Raw genomic sequence first — 17,305 nt, forward strand, 5'->3', positions numbered from 1 at the left:
GCTGCCCAAGGTCTTTGTTTGGAAAGTTTTTGCAGCAACAAAGTTTCTGACCCCTTTATGTTCGAAGTGATTGTTGGCGCCTTGTTCAACATCAGTGCAGAAACAAGCGTCTTAATTGCAAGTCGTTGGCTGAAAATTAGATTTGTACAGAAGTAGCACAAGAGTGTGATGTTTTCTTTTACTCTGCAATGATTTAGATTAGCAAAGTCCATTTATATATCGCTGCTTCATGCATCTTAGGGAGATCTTACAACAGTCACCACTTTAAAAACAAGCTCAAACACATCCAATGTTCACAAAAAAGAGCTTTACATTTCCATTTCAGACCGTGATTTAGAGGCATCTTTAAGTGAAAAAAAGAACATTTCCTCTTTCTAAGCACAAACATTTGTTTCTCTAATCATATTTCAGTAATGTCACAGCTTCTTATGTAGCAGGTTCAGTTAATTTTTCCACATTCCAACCGATGTTATGTTTTGGAGCTGAAATACAGTAGTTCCTCTCCAATCAGCTTTCAATAATGACAGTTATCAGCAGATATGAAGTGTAATAGATAATAGGAAGATTTTTTACACTCACATTCCATTGTCCTTTGGTTGCTTTTAAAATGAAATGCAAATCCATACTGTAGAACTATGGCACATCTGTCTAAGATGTATGAATTTTTGGACAGACAAATGAAAACTTGTATAAAATTAGGGGAATTACTTTGATTGGAGCAACCTATTCTTAGGAATTTAGGAAGTAAGGTCTCTAAATGCAAATATGTTACCAGGCTCATCCAGACCTGTAATAAAATATGACTTCTATATGAACTAGAGAGTATCCAACTGGATCCAGGAATTACTAACGTTTCCCCACGGTAAGAAGTGAAGGACACATTTATCCATCCAATAAACAGTCAATTTTATTTTGAAATCGCTAAGCATTCTCAAAAAACTTCTGAGCATCATCTTCCCAGCTGGTCCTGTGTAGTAACAATCCATCTGGCATGTTGCATTATGTGATTGCTGCTGCTAAAACAAAGGTAGCCATTTGTTTGAAACACAAGAGGCGGCACAAATCTGTTGTAGTGATGTAATGATGAACAGATCGACCTCATTGTGTTAGGGCGAAAACCTGTTTTTCTTAGTCATGTTGGATAAATCAAAGTCAAAGCAAACGATGGCTGCTAAAATGCAGTTAGCAGTGATTGCCTGTTGTTGTCACTGCATTCAAGATGTTTCTCTTTAAACTTTCTCTAGCTTAACAAAATAACTCTCACCTCTCTTCTCTCCGAAGTACAGAGTCTGTTGCGCGGTGTTGGACCACTGCAGCGAGGAGTTGTCAGTCTCTGCCACTCGGCAGGTCAACGTCACCATACCGCCGACGGACACCGTCTCATCCGAGGTCATGGGCTGCAGCGGGTCTTCATCTAGGTAAAAGAGAAATGTCACAAAAGACAGTTGGAGAGCTGCAACAGTGAACTTCTACGTAAACACAATCAAAACCAGTATCACGCAGCGGCACCCAAATCAGATAAACCCTCAAACCGCGTTATTTGCCTCCCTCCCTTTTCTTTCTCTCCGTCTCCCACCGCCCATGTCTTTCTCTGCTTGTCAGATTATCTATACATCTCTATCTGTCTTTCTGAGAGCACAGACACAACGTGTGTGCACACTGACATCTTGTCAGAGGGACAAAAAAAGCTGACAAATGGTTATCTGTTTGTATGTCTGCGAGGCCAATGTAGGAGCAATAAGTCAGTGGTGCCCAGAACCTGCACGACCTAAGGGACTTTCAAAGATGGAAAGAGTGTGGTGGGCATTACCTCTCCACATGTCAAACAAACAACGACAGCGCTAACTCATACCGCTGATGTATTTTTATCCCTTTTCATTGATATCTGCATCAAGTTTTCTAAAGACATGCATAAGCATCAGCCCCTGCAAAATGGGCTCCAACGCTATGGAAATTAGCAGGTCGGAGGAAACAAGATTGAGAATACAAATGACCCCCCTCATAATGAAGGGATTCTGAGGGCTGGAGCTGAAACGGGAAAACTACTGATGAGTGAACCATTGGGGTGTGTAACAGTATTCAAATAGGCTTAAATTATGGTATTTAACAGTGCTCCCTTGATAACGGTTGATGGTACAGGCTAATTCTACACTGCGTTTAGCGAGGGTGGCAAATGATTTTGTGAATCAGAGCAAAAGATGTTAGTAAAATATGCAGGCTCCCATTTATAGTGAGTAATGACGAACATAGCCACTGATGCACCTATTCCCAAGTTGAGGTATTGAGGCCTTGAGTGCAGCCGTCCATACTCGCGCATGTCATGCACTTCAAATTGCAATGGTGCTCGGGCAAAACAAAAAAATAATAGCATAAGTGAAGAAAAAAGACCAAGTCAAAAGAGGGAGCATCTCATAAGAGGATACGCCTCGAGCGGTCTTCTCACCCCTTAAATACAGCGTGTATAAATAGTTTAATTGGAACCAAATTGTCAAGCGGGAGACAGGTTTATATGGAGCGTGGGGTGTTATCACATTCGTGCACGGCTGGTGGAATTGAATTTTTTTTTTTTTCAGAGGAAGAACATCTGCTTAAATGTGCTTGGGCAGAACTCCCATCAAGACATGAAAGAGGATGGGGAGGGGCTCATGAAGTGAGGATGCAAAAGAGGAGGTGAGAAAACCCAAGTACACGTAGCATCAAAAACACACATTTGCAGAACATGAGCAGGGAGATGCCTGCAGGAACTTTGGCCATCTATTAAAGATGGAAGATGAGTTCAGCATCAGAACACATAAATTATTAGAAGAGTAAAAAAACTTTAGCATTGCTCTGGGCGGTGAGGACTGAGAGTGATAACAGCTCGTGAGGTATCACTCCTGCTTGCCAGCAGGATTCAGAAGACTTAGACACCAGGAGCCCCACATGTCAGGAAGTCGACGCCGTTTTAATGCAGCTGTGACCTTGTGGTAAGTTTACTGAAGCAGCGTGACGGCTGAGGCCTGAATTTGTGGTCAAGTGCCCTGTGGATTAGTGTCTCCTTTAATAGCATCCTGGTCTAATTCTTGTGGCTGATCGCATGAGCTTCTCAACTTGGCATGAACACTTTGAGCAAATTGGCTGTCCCAAGGCATCAGTCATCAAGCCAACCACAATGAGCACCGACAAATTGCCCAAACTTATGTTGCGCCTTTGGTAGCTGCTGACTGTTTCTCTCAGAATAACCTGTGTGTGACATTTGTCTGAACCAAAACAGCCTTTAGGGACAATTTAACAAGAGGACACATTAGAGAGGAATATTCTCAGAATGGCGCTAATGATTATAAGAGGACATTCAGCTTTAGATCATTAAATCAAATTAGCATATTTTTTGTCATAGTGTTTTTTTTACTTATGCTCTAACATTACAACAGTGCCTTGCAAAACTATTCCTTGAACTTTTCCACACTTTTTCACATTGCAATCACAAACCTCAATGAATTCCAGTGAAATTTATACATCGTTTGACCTTTTTTCTACAAACAGAAATCAAACTTTGTGCTATGCATTGGTATTTACTAACATTTGAGTTGACATTTAGAAAAAAAAAACACCTATGGTGCAATTGAGTTTGTCCTCACCAGCGTTTCTCATCCAGAGACTGAAACTGTCTCCCATTCTTCTTTTTTATTAAAAAACAAAATTAATCAGACTGGATGGAAAGCATCTACAAACATTACAATGGACCCTCACCCAATCCCAGTATTCAAGAATTTGTCTAGTCACAGATTTTGTTGAGGGTCATATCTGAAATGTCTGAAAGAAAATGTGGGTATTAACGCATTTTAATGTATATTTGATATTTGAACTATTAAAATATAGTTATAAACATTTTTAAATGAGGCCTCCAGTATTGATGGATTCTAGGTATTCACAGGAGGCAGTTTTCAATTGAATTCAGGTCTGGACGTTGACTGGACCATTCCAAATCTTGTGCAGCCAACAGATTTCTTCATCCATCAATCTTTCCAACAACTCTGACCAGCTGCACCTGGTGAGTAAAAAAAATATCACCAGAGCATGATGGTGCCATCACCATGGTTCACTAAGGGGATGGTGTATTCAGGACATGCAGCATTTGTTTCCATGGAAACCAAAATGCTACATTTTGGTTTTATTTGATCAGTGCACATCGTTCCACTAGTTTGTTGTTTCCAACATAGTCTGTGAACCAAATGGACCAAGGTATTTTTAAAAAAAATGCATTTCTTTTTGTTGTAAAAAGAAATGCATTGCTGCTGCTGTAAAAGCCCGATTTGTGTGTCCTGTCAACATATCCTCCCAATTTGGATGTGAAGTTATCACAGTTTATGCTATTTTTTCAGTAAATGTTTGTGAAAATATAGAGAAAAAAAACATGTTTTGTCAAAAGCAGAAAAAAATCCTTTAAAATGTTATTTCGAGCTAGTAGTTTCAAACAATCTTAAAATTCAAAATACATTTTTAAAGTCTATTTGATCTGAAAATGGGTTAAAAGTTGAAGAAGCAAAAATCTGAAAGCAAAGACTGCATCTCATACTTTAACAGCAGCATATTAAGCAAAGTACTCAACTTTACCAACTTCAGCTACAGTCATCACACAAAGATCAGACTTGCAGCCTGTCACACTGACTTTATTTCAATTAATGTACGCTAATAAATAAAAGGTTAATCTTCCTCAAAGGACTCATAAAACCTGAAACAATTTAATGATGATGAAACGGCCCTCTGCATATTAAATCCGAAGGTCTGTTAATGCATACAAATCATTTGGAAGTTAGTCACCATGTGAGGATGGTAACTTTGTTAGCTCTAACAGTCAGAATTAATCAAAGATAAATTCTGGCTTAATTAAGCTGCAGCATGATGTGGGTAGAATGAAACCACATTAGGATAATTTATCAAACTCTGAACAATATTTTAAATGGACTTGAGCCATTACCTATGAGATGAGATGGGTGGATTTAACAAGATTGAGTTATACGCTGATTTTTAAGTTAAAAAGTTTAAGAAGTATAAGTGCAAAGGGTTGCACCCAGCCCATATGTACCAAAATAGTTCACAGAAATCTTAAAAGAGTTGCTCGCCACTAGAATCTGACCCCGGTGAGCCCTGGATATAAATACAGCTGTTCTGGTTATTTGAGGATCCCAAACAGCAGGAATTAAAGGAGTGGAAGGAAGTTCAGTTACAGTTTAAATGGTTAAGTCTGGCTAAACACTCAAGCTGCAAAAATAAAAAGGAGCAACCTCTCCATCCTTTGCAGACGCCGAGTTCAACACCAGCTCCTTTTATTCTTTCCTCACATCCCACTTCTTCATCTCCAACCAAAGCTGTAAGCCAGAGGAAGACACGGGTATTTAAAGCAACACAATTTACACCCTCCCTATAGCCGGCAACAAGGTGAGAGAACACAGAGGTAGAAGGCTGACTGGGATATCAAACGAGAGGAGGCAGGGAGGGAGCGCCGACAGAGAGGGAAGGATGGATGGATAAGGGTATGCAGAGGCGGCTGGGTGGCAAAACGAGGTGGGAAACCGGGACTGTGTGAAAAAAAAAAGGGAGGGGAGAGGAGTGAGACAACAGAGGGAAATTGAGGAGCTTGAGGGCTCTCCAGCGTCAAGAGACAGAAAAACATAAAGACGAGCTTTTTACTTTGAAAAAAGGATTATTTGTTTCTGTTTCTTTTTTTTCTAAGAGTTTAGATAAGAAGATTTCAAACAGTGTGAGTATGTTTTACCTAAATAGCTCAGTCCAGACTTCTTCAACCCAGGAAAGACAAGAGGAAGAACATACAGGTTTACTCTGTTTGATTTCCTTTAGAAATTTTCACACAGATTAAAGTTGAACTGTATACTGTGCAAAATAACACTGTAAAAAGATTCAATATTCCCATGGCATTTATGACCTGCATTCAAGGTGCTTTTATGGATGAATATCGATTTTTGTGGCAGAGATTTTATAACAGAGGATTAAGGAAAATTTGGCCAAACTACAACCAAATTTGTCAACAAAATATTTCAAAATGTTGCATGTTTTTGCAGTTTACTTTTTATACATTATTCTGACATATTCATGAGCTGCTTCACAACCTGTGTGTGACATTAATAAAAACAAAATAATATCAGTCTCAGGAAAATGCTATTTTGTAAATGTTATTTATAAACAGCCCTAATATTTCTTATAGCTGACGACATCTCTTGTCTACAGCACAGCTTTTCTGTCAGATTAAGTTCTATGCACTGACTTTGTCAATCTAAAGCTTTAATTTTCTTTAATGATGTCAATCCTTTGCTAACTCATATGGAAGCCTGGACTCATGAGCTAAAGTATAAACTCCCTCCTTTTTTCCAGTATTTAAGATTACACCGCACCTTTTTGGCTAAAATGATCCACCTGAACAAATATCTAAATTTCAACTGAAGAAAAGTTATACCAGTTCATGACGTCACCACTGTTTAAATATTCAGTGCTGTTTTTTGTGTCAAATTTACTTTTTGTAGTTAATGCCTAAAGTATGAACATGGTCTTATCACACCAAAGCAGATTCTTTCACAAAGATCTATGTTTTCACAGCTTTGGATAGTAGTTGGCAGTCATCATATTGTATCATTTAGTGTAATAAAATTCTTATCATGAAAAGAATTTTGATTTATTGTTGTTGCTATAAATTTCAATGAATGATGTTTAAAAGCCAAAAAAAAAAACTTGTCGAAATTGTGATATTTATTATTTTCTCCACAGTTTGTTCAATGAAACCATCAATAAATGTCAACAAATTTGAAAAATTATTCAATGCAGTTACTGTGTGCAGCTAAGTGATACAAATCACTCTTCTTTATGTAACTGCTGTCCTGAAGAAGCATATTACAAATGGATGTTTTTCAAGAGCAGGATTTGTTTGTGGGGGTCTGACAGGAGTGCCATGCAATCACAGCCATACAGTTATCTAAAAAAGAAGCAACGAATTCTGTTTATCATCACCTTTACCATTATCAAACAACATATTGTTGTCGGTGGGCCAGTGGTTCAGCCCATAGAAAAGCTTTCGCCCTCGCTCTGTTGTCACGCAGGACGCTCTTGTCTTGCAGCACCTCTACTGTCTCAAACTGCGCCATATCACTGGTCTTCTCTATCTCTCCTCTGCTCCAATTAGCCAGAACTCAGAGCAAAGACTCAGAAAACGTGGGGAAAATTTACTCATCCCATAAAGCCCGGCCTATGAAAACAAGCAGTCTCCATGGCACTTATTATAAGTACAATCGTCATGAAACACCTTGCCCCCACTAGTGGGACACAAATTACATCTCCCTGTTTGTCTCTTGCATCCAGCAGAGAAATGCACAGTGTAACTACTGCAGATCATCATGCAGGTCCAGTCCAAGGCAGTAAGGGGCCTAGAGCAGAAAAGGATTTAGGGGCCCCACTTCCTGTTGAGAATCTGGTAAATGGGGCCTCGTGTAGTTGGCCGAGCTTAAAGGAAATCGATGGCAGCAATTCTGTTGAAACGTGAAGAAACCACGCTGAAACACAAAATTTAAACTCATAGTATCAGATTGTAGGCATGGTAACCCAACTGTCAAACTATAAATATAATTATTTGCACTTTTACAAAGTAAACTCTCCCATTAAATCTTTTATATAAATGTTATCATATTAAAAGTCTTAATTTATCTCTGCTGAAACTGTAAGATTACATTTAAGAGAATTATCATTCTCAATAAACAAAAGTTAAAATTCTAGATCTATGGTCCTGGTAAACATTTTATCATTTACATGGAGCCCCTGAAGCTCTGACTGCTTATGAAACAAAATGGCATTAGACTTATATGGAGCTTTTCTGGACAAACAAAGACGCTTTCTGATGAAATTAGTCATTCCGATATTTAAGATGAAGGTCTCAAGCTACAGGATTGCAGTAGGATCTTCAAATGACATTTGTTGTGAATTGTACAACTGTATAAATAAAATGAATGACCTGCAGGAGCCCTGGGGCAGTCTGACAGAAGTGAGGCTGCCACACACCAGCACCATCAGCCCTTTTGACTCCGTCCAGCAGGCAGGGTGGGTGAAGCGTCTTCCCCAAGGATGCAACAACAGGGGCTCGAACCGGCAACCCACCAAGTACAGGACAGAGTCCTACCACCATCACCACCATCGCAAAGCTCAGTTTGCTTTGCGTTAGGCCGGCTCTGGTATGATCTCATTCATCTGTGGAAAATTACATGTCAATCACTGACGCTACAAGCAACTAGGGGTGTGAGAAATGGACATTCGGTTGTATCATGTGGCATTGTATATTTTTTGGTACTCCTGTGATAAGTTAAAAAAAGAACTATATATTACTTTTATAGATAACTTTAAGTATGGCTGTGACTGAGCGGTACAGTAAGCCTAGCCCCACACACATAAATACTGTTCCAGAAAAAATTTGTAACACGTTCTTTAGTACACCTGTCACGTTACGAAGTGTGATTGGTATCACTAACACAGTAACTGCATTTAATCATGTTTGCAAATTTATTGATACTCTTAATGAAAAAAACAGCAGAGAAAATATTAAAACTAATAGTAACACATATTTTTTCTGACGACGTAGCCTATCTTTGTAGAGATAGAGAGACTAATTTTATTTTGGTAAGCTTTTAAACAACATTAATTGGAATTTATCATGGTAACAATAAATCAGAATTCTTATCATGATAAGAAATGTATCACAATTATACAATTATACAAGAAATGTCCACCCTTATAAGCACCATTATGTTAGTCCACTTTATCTGTGAAAATGGAGCAGCAACAAGTAAACTAAGAAACATAAGTGCAGTGCTAAAAGTTGAGAGACTAAAAATGAAGTGCAGACAAATTAAAAAATATTTCACTTGTTCTTCATTGTTTTATTTTTCTAACTTAAAAATATTTGTGTTGTTATGGATGTTTTTGCAAAGCCTTTTACTGATTAACAATACTAATGGTTGATGCAGACCCAGACCATAGACACAAATGCCACAAAGATTTGAGTTTTTAGTTAGATTTATAGCTCGACTTTATGCTATGGTTTACCTTATAGGCTAAGTATGTATACATATGCATTGTTGGAGAAAATTATTTTGGCGACTATATAATTATCAATATTATATAGTCACATTAGCACTGTGACTATGTGTGAATATATACAGCATTTACTTCTCATTACAGTTTCGGTTGAAGTTGGGCCAGTCTGTCAGGAACATTTTCTCTGAGTCAGCCTCTAGTTTTGTTTTATGTGAACCTTACTTTTGTCTTTGTTCATCTAATCATAAGAAGTTATAATTACGGGAAAATTGTAATGATGAAAAGTTGAACTGCCTGGAACTCCAGGCAGCCAAATGGGAAAGCAATTTAAGAGCTGAGCTAGAAGGAAATTTGCTGACAACAAAAATATGTAAGCAACTTTCAATCTGTTTAAATGATTGGACTGAACTGAGACTTTTTTAAATAAAGTGCCTCAAAACTATTATGAATGGAGTACACCCTGGTCTGGTCACCACATAGGTGTTTCTTTATGATGCTTAATAAACTGCAGCAAATATATATTAGCAGATTGTTGTAATAAAACATTATAATTAATTTTACATTCTTAAACTATAAAAGCCTATTTTTTTTACTGTTATAAAGAGTAACCAAACAGTAAAAAAATCTATGAAATGCATCTGATTTATTCCATTGACATTTCTTTAGGACAGTATTGCACAGGAAATGTGCTTTTAAAGCAATTCTTTACTGCAGTAGTACAGCTGAAGTAATCTATAGGAAGGCTGACTTGTGGGCCCACATGAAGTCTTTGGAGCACAGTGATTTAACAGCAGTCTTGACACACAGCAATAAGGTTAGCAGAGTCTTTTCTGTTGTGCCTGAATTAGGAGCTCTCTAATCTTACTTGGCACTCCATATCAGGAGAAGCTGTGCCAAAGTACAGGCGGAATAAAGAATCCGCTCCTGGAATGAGTCAGTTCTTACATATATGCTTATGTCTCAGCTGAAATGCATTGTGCAAATAAAAATATAATCCTGATAAGCAATGCTTACAGATTTGGATTTGGGTCTGTGTCAGTATACAAGTTCAATTCCCAAACAGATCAGAACTATTCGTTTAATTAAAAACTACTCCGTCTTGTATGCCTTAAAAAGAACAGACATTAAATATTTCCAACCACCTTGGCAATTAACATATTCACCCCCTTCTCTCTTCTTCTTCCATCTGTCTCCCTCTACCTCCCCCCCCCCTCCTTGCCTCCATCTGCCCTGATCTCCTCCTCAGCTTCCTCTCGTCCTCCCTCACCTCTTCGTCCTTCTGTCGATCCTCATCCTCTGCTCCAAACCAACTCGTTTACTTCTACCCATCCCCTCGTTCCTTCTTTCCCTCCTTCTTTTTGTCCTCCCAGGGTGGCTTTGCAGTGCTGCTGCTAATTAACTCAGGTTAATGAACTTTATTTATTGTAACACACGTCTCTCTCTGTGTGTATGCAAGCCCCTATAGACCTACATTCAGAGATTTTTGTGTTGTTTATTTTTTATTTTTTTAGCTTTTGCTGTAGAAGAGTGTGGCTGTTTCTTTGCCGGGAGGTAATTATCTTAGTTTGAGTGACTCTTTGTGTGTGGATGTGTGTGAGCCTCCAGAATCTTATTATCAGTGTGGATTTGCTTGCATGCATGTGTGTTTGAGCACAGTTGTATTTGTTTTGCCGGGAGGAATTTATCTATTTGTGCGCACGTTCGTGGGGCAAAGTATGTGCACCTGTGTGATTTATGAGATTGTGTTTTATCTGCATGTGGGTGCGTGCTTGTGTGTGTGTGTGTGTGTGTGCGCACTTCTTAGCATAGCTGCAGGGAATTGTGCGCGGCAGACACAGTCATGTGTCACGGTGCCGCAGAAGCTGTACACATTTGATGAGAAACTCAGCCAACGGTGTACGGTTTGATACGCTGTGGTATGACACAGTCCATTACGCACATACAGAAGCATCTTCTCACACTTTCTGCCAGGAAGCCCCCACCACACACATACACACACACACCCACACACCCCTGGCTCCGCCCTTCCTCCTCCCCATTACTGTAAGCACACACTGATCCTCATAAAAAAAATACAAATGATAACATGTACACGCTTGTGTCATGCAAACAAACAAAGCGCTTAAAAGAAAAAAAACATCCATTTATAATAAGGTACTTAAAGCACACTAGATCAAGTTAGACACATAAAACATGCAACTATTTCTTTTAGAGAAATGGAGAACATCTTCACACAAACACATGCATTCGGACACAGAGCAACCTCCCCCACACCATCCATCTATGCCCAGCTGTCCCCCCCTCGATTACCACCCATCCCCCTGGGTAAATGTGCATGTCTCTGCCCTTCTGCCCACCTCTAGATCCTACACTAGGAGCCTTGTTCCCCACTTTTTGTCCCCCTTTTTTCCCGCCTTCTCTGGCAAAATATGCTAATTTAAACCAGATATCTCCTGCAGAACAAAAATTAACGATTTACATCAGATCCACTCATTCCCATTCTTTGACAAGCACTTCTTTGCCTCATAAAGTGTGATGAAAGGCTTCGTTTTCAACTAAAATCTTTGCAGCTTCGTAGATTTTATTGACACCATCATAGCATACTTTTTTTTTTCTAGCAAATTCACACTGACAATAAAAACCTAGCTGGGTAGTAAAGTATGGATTTCCACAGCAGGATTTGATCAAATAGAAGATAGTTAAAAGGGTCAAAACTCCTAGCTTTGCTTGGTTTGTATTTTGGGGCTGATAACATCACAACAAGCAGAAATCGAGCTAATCAGCTGGCATTAGTGAACACAATGGCAGATAAACTACAGGTTTGGTATGGAGTCACAAGCATGTCAGAGATGAGGATGAACTTTAGGAAACTGGCAGAAATCTTTTCAGATCCTTGTTTCCATTTTTCCCTATAAATGGATTTCCTTTTTGTCAGATAAATATCTGTTTGTGTGGAAAATCTACATCAAACTCAGAACAAAAACAAATGCTGCTGTGAGAATGTTGGATGAACCAGGTGACAAAGTGTTATTATCCACAGTGATATGAGTGATATGTATACAAATCTCTAAATTGTAAGAAAATTATCTCCCTCATTATTCTGGTATTTAGTTGATAAAAAAAAATTCTAACAGTAAGTTACCAAAAACAGAAAAGCTTTAGTTTGATTTATGGTGTCAGAAAATGAGAAATGCATATTTACTTTTTCTGCATTTAAAAAAAACTGTGTGAGATGAGTTTGACTGATATACCAGAAAGATTTAACCACTAGCTTAAATAAGAATATAAAAATTCTTATTACGTTGTCCTCCTGTTGTTATTTGAGGTTAGTCAGGCAAAATAAGCGACATAAGTGGGGAGACGGTTGGTGGGCAGGATTGTAGAGAGGCTTGGGGATTTGAGAACCCCCTGCCTGCAGTCTTAGCACAAACAAACTCCTTAACCTTTAGTTTTTACACCATCCCGCCTTTTTTTGTGAAGCCTGAGCAATGTGGGGGATTTTGCCAATCACGACCTCCTCCTTCTTACCACCTCCAACAACCTACCCTTCCTCTAGTGGCTGTCAAACTTAGTTAGCTCAAAGCTTAGACCATCTCCCTCCTTGTTCTCATCCTCCACCGGCTAACTCTCCCTCCACCACCACTACTCATCCCCCTCTATGTTCACTATACACACACACAAACATGCCGGCAGCACACCAGCAGCATCACATCCCAGCAGAGTGTCTGCAGCAACAGCAGCAACATCGAGGCGCCAAGCCGGCCGCCCCACTCTGCCACGGGAGCAGTGCAGTGAGAAAGACAGAGGAGCGAGGGGTGAGCGGAGGAGGGAGGGCGGAGGGGGGCTCGGCTCATGGAAAAGGGCAAGCAGCATCACTGCTGACAAAAGAGAAAGAATAATGATTTGCCAAGAAAGAGAAAGACGGAGTGAGTTGGAGAGGTAGGAGAGAGATGGAGAAAAAGCACAGGGGAAAACTGAGGAAGAAGGGAATGAAAGAGGCGAGCGGAGAGTGAGAGGTGAACGAAGGACATGGCAGAAATAAGCATATATAGATAGATGAGAGCAATGAGGAGATATGACAGGGTGACTTAGAAAGGGGCGAAACGACTAAAAAAAAACAATAAGAGCAAAACGGAGGGAAGTGGAGCACAGCAGAAAGTGAGAAATGAAACAGAGAGATTGGAAGAGAAAGTAGAGACATGCTGACATGATGAGGTAGAGAAAAATATCAACAATAAGAGCTGAGGAAACTAAAGCGAGTCCTTTTAACCAGCTTTCCTGCATGAACTCTTCTGAAGACGCCTAGTAAGTGGACTATACAAGAAGAGACAGGAGAGTGAATTGTTGATTAAAATAAGCTGGTTAATAAAAACAGATTATCAGCATGAGTTGGTCAAACCAACAGAGCATCTTCTGTAAGTTTGTAGCATGAGAAACCCTGTGTGTGTTTCCTGCGCCTGAGCCAAACCCAGGTCAATACTGCTTTGGATCCATGTTCCTTTTGATCAATCAGCTCCTGTTCTCATATTGTTTCTAACATTATCTCTGCTACAGGAGGGGATCTAAAGAAACTTTTAAAGGTTGTGGATCTGCCAAATGTCAGGCTTTATTGACTTGACTGGTTGAGTTCACTCAACAATCTGGCAAAAATATTCATGTCCTTAGAACTTTTTAACTTTGTATCGTGTTTAAGCTACAAACTGCAGTGTTTTTTATTTGACCTTTACATGACAGAACAAAACGAAGTTGTCTGTAATTATAAGTTAGGTAAAAAAAAAAAAACATGGAAGGGAAAAACAGAATACATATTTTATAGACTTAGTTACCTGCAGGTAGTTTAGAGTATGTCTCTACCAGCTTTGGACATTTAGAAATTTGCAAATTATCTAAAACACAACCACCTTCAATGGAAACCATTTGTGATCAGAAATTTATTAGTCCTACAGCAGCTTCTCAGGTAAATTTAGAGATGCACTGATCCAATATTAATATCGGCATCGGTCCAGATATTCAAAAATAATTAAATGGAACAATGTGCACACAAATATATTTAGTCTAAATATATGTCTTGTGCTCTGAGCAACATCATGCTTTGTTATTTATTTTACAATATATTTAGAATTTCTAATTGCACTTTCTAAACCATTTGAAAGAAACATTTGGTCAACATTGAAATTGTTGCTATGTCAACATGTTTGACCAAGATATTCAACCTATTGTTTCTGTCAGTTTCAGTTTCTTTATTATTTATTTTAAATTGGCTATTATACTTTTAATTGAGCTGACTGAACAAATTAAAGTTGAGTTGTTTGTACATGTTTGACCAAGCTTATGAAGCTATTGCTGTATTTAAGTGTGCTGTACTGGTGCAGAGTTATCAAATAAATGAGAAATTGACTACATTTATATATGTTTAAAAAATTTAGCACAGTTTTTCTCATTATCGGCGGATACTAAACCTATATAGGTTTTGGAAGTGCGAACAGTGGATTGATGCATCCTTAGTTAAATCACGTCTACAATTTAACTAGACCATTTCTGGAGTATAAATACTTTGGGAAGGTCCAGAGACATGATAGCAGAAAATCTTTCCTCTAATCACCATGTGGTCCATAGCTACCATTACTGTGGAAGAAAGGACAGCAAACGAATGTGTAATGAATGTTTACATTCCTGTTTGCTATATGCAGTCAGCAAAATAAAACCAATAAATAATTCTGTCAGATTCCACTGCAATTTCAAATCTGGCATAAAAAAAGGTAAATTAAGTGTAAAACTTATTCTGTATTAGACTCTGCTTTTTGTGGCCTTGTCTTTGGCCATGCAGAATCAGTCTGCAAAAGACTTTGTTAGAAATAATTTACTCACAGAAAACCCGGGGCTATGTTGGGCAAACAAGAATATTATTTTTTGCAGCTTCAAGCAGTTTTGTAGCATGGCCAGTCAGCAGCAATAAACTATCAGCGCGGTGAAAGCAACTTCATTTCGCTCAGAGAGAAAAGCCTTCTTAATAATTACTGCCTGAAAATAGTAGTTACTGGTATTCTTTTTTTTTTTTTTTACAGCTCAAGAGCAAACACTCGTGCTTCTCTGACAGCGTTTGGACTTGTACAAGAAATGTCCGTCTTGATTTACATATTTTAGAGTTACAGGGTAAATACCACATTGCACCACTATGCCCTGCTGACTGCAAACTGATTTTGATACAGGACAATCCTCGGAAAGAGACCACTTCACATTTCAACAGCAACTCCCGTCAAAAGTTTCCTTCTTTTGGATCTTTTGAGGATTTTTAGTTTTACATGGAAGCTTCCTGCTCCTTGAACTTTTTTCACATTTTGTACAAGAAACTCCACTGTATTTTAATGAGATTTTTCCAGATTGACCAACACAAAGTAAATAATTTGCTAAGCAGTTTTTACATTTTCTCCACCAGTAAGTATGTTATGGTATCCATTTGACTCCTTTAGAGACAATATCCACCTTTGGCTGAAGTCACAGCTGCCAGCCTTTTGGGGTCCTAACAGATTTGCACAACTACAGAATAAAATCTCTGCATAAAATAGCTCAGACTGGAAGGAGAACAACTGTGACCATCAACTTCCACTCCTGTCTTGTGTCTGTCCTGCAGTCACAAAATTTTTTAGCTTCATCCATTTTCCCATCAACTCTGACCAGCTTCCTTTTTACACAACTGGGTTTAAGATGACAAAAATGTAGAAAATTCAAGGCAATGTTTATGCTTGTCGAGATGCTTCTATCTAAATTTCAACAACACCTGATGCATATTAGAGAAGGATAAACTGTCTGGATAGAAACAGAGCCACAGTGGAGCAACACACTGGCTGCCTCTGGTCTGAGCCAGCACACAGTAAAGTCATGAAACTAATGAGCATCTTCTATGTAGTAATATCCAAAATTTCCCATGAGATGAAAGTAATACCTGAAAAAGGTATCTTGCTTTTCTTTGTCTTGCAGGTTCACTTGAGTTATGCAATTATACGGTTTGCTTTATTGGTAGGACAACTGTTTTTTCTACTAAATTGCATCCATAGAGTATGCTGCCACCATTTGGTAATGATATGCAGCTCAGTTTATTTGCTTTAATGCAGTTAGCGGTCCACCGTTTTGCATCCTTTGCAAATATCACCTTAGATAAGCAAATGAATGGAAAGCTGACCAGTCAGCTACTTTTTCTTCTACCGTATATATATCAGCAGACATCTTGGCAGTGTTTCCTCCATATATTAGAATACAGTGCAAAGCCTTTTGGTAATTTTGTTCACTTTCCTGCAGCTGTGCCAACTGAGCACCTTCAGAATCAAAATGAATTGGCTACAGACTGACTGCGAGGAGCTCTTTTCTGCACCAGTAAGCAAGCCCACTTCAAAAGAACCTCAGCCATCAGAAATCATCATTTGATAACAAAAAGGAAAAGCGAGTTTTATCTCTCCATCTGTACCCTCACACTGAAAGAAATGCACGCACACACACACACCCACGCACCCCAACACACGCAAACACAGGAAAATAAAGAGTAAAATCTTTAATGTCTTGGCAAATGCACTGAGTGCCTCTGCCAATAGGCCTCTTAAAGAAGTGAGTAGTCAATTACCAGAAGTCTGCCCTTTTGACAAAGATCTCTGAACTTGCAATCAGGAGCCTGAGAACCTCCTCTATCTGCCCCTCCACAAACAACCAACTTCAAAAACAGCAATCAGACTCACACAATATTAAATTAGCATGAAACAAACGTGCAGACTGGGTGATAATTTATTATCAAAGTCTATGTTTCAATTTAATTACATTCTGATAAAATTACTGCTTCCCCAAATTGTTTTTCTAAAGGTTTCCAATCAAAACAAACTCTGATTAGACATTTGTCCATGAAAAACCTAATGGTAAGTTCATTATATTTGTATTGCGAAGTTGAAATTTCTGTTTTTCTGCTGTCCATTTAGATAGAAAGTAGATCTGAGTTCCAGCTTCTGAGACAAATGGAATACAGTGCAGCATACAATTTGCTTTTTAACACTTTCACGCATACCAAAGGTGTGGCGAATGACCTCTGTCCATAACTACTAATGTGAGAGAATATTGATTTAATAAACGAAAAGCATCCAAATCAATGGTGATACCCTTGGTGATGCTTAATCACAGCACTTATTTCTCTCCTATTGCTGAGTTGAAATTCAAATCCTTCAAAACTGTCACAGAGTGCTATACCAAGGGCAAC

General features: G+C 38.7%; 1 protein-coding gene across 4 annotated transcripts in view; it reads right to left on the minus strand.

Annotated features, from left to right (window-relative positions):
• Window positions 1-17,305, minus strand: part of cadm3 (cell adhesion molecule 3) — a 147,664-nt gene that overhangs the window by 87,081 nt on the left and 43,278 nt on the right. For all 4 annotated transcript variants that reach the window (XM_028019431.1, XM_028019430.1, XM_028019429.1 and 1 more), the window contains exon 3: window positions 1,265-1,414. In XM_028019431.1, coding sequence (XP_027875232.1) covers window positions 1,265-1,414 — 150 coding nt within the window. The remainder of the gene's footprint in view (window positions 1-1,264; window positions 1,415-17,305) is intronic.

The sequence above is a fragment of the Xiphophorus couchianus genome, chromosome 6 (assembly GCF_001444195.1).
Source record: "Xiphophorus couchianus chromosome 6, X_couchianus-1.0, whole genome shotgun sequence".
In the NCBI taxonomy this organism is placed as follows: Eukaryota; Metazoa; Chordata; class Actinopteri; order Cyprinodontiformes; family Poeciliidae; genus Xiphophorus; species Xiphophorus couchianus.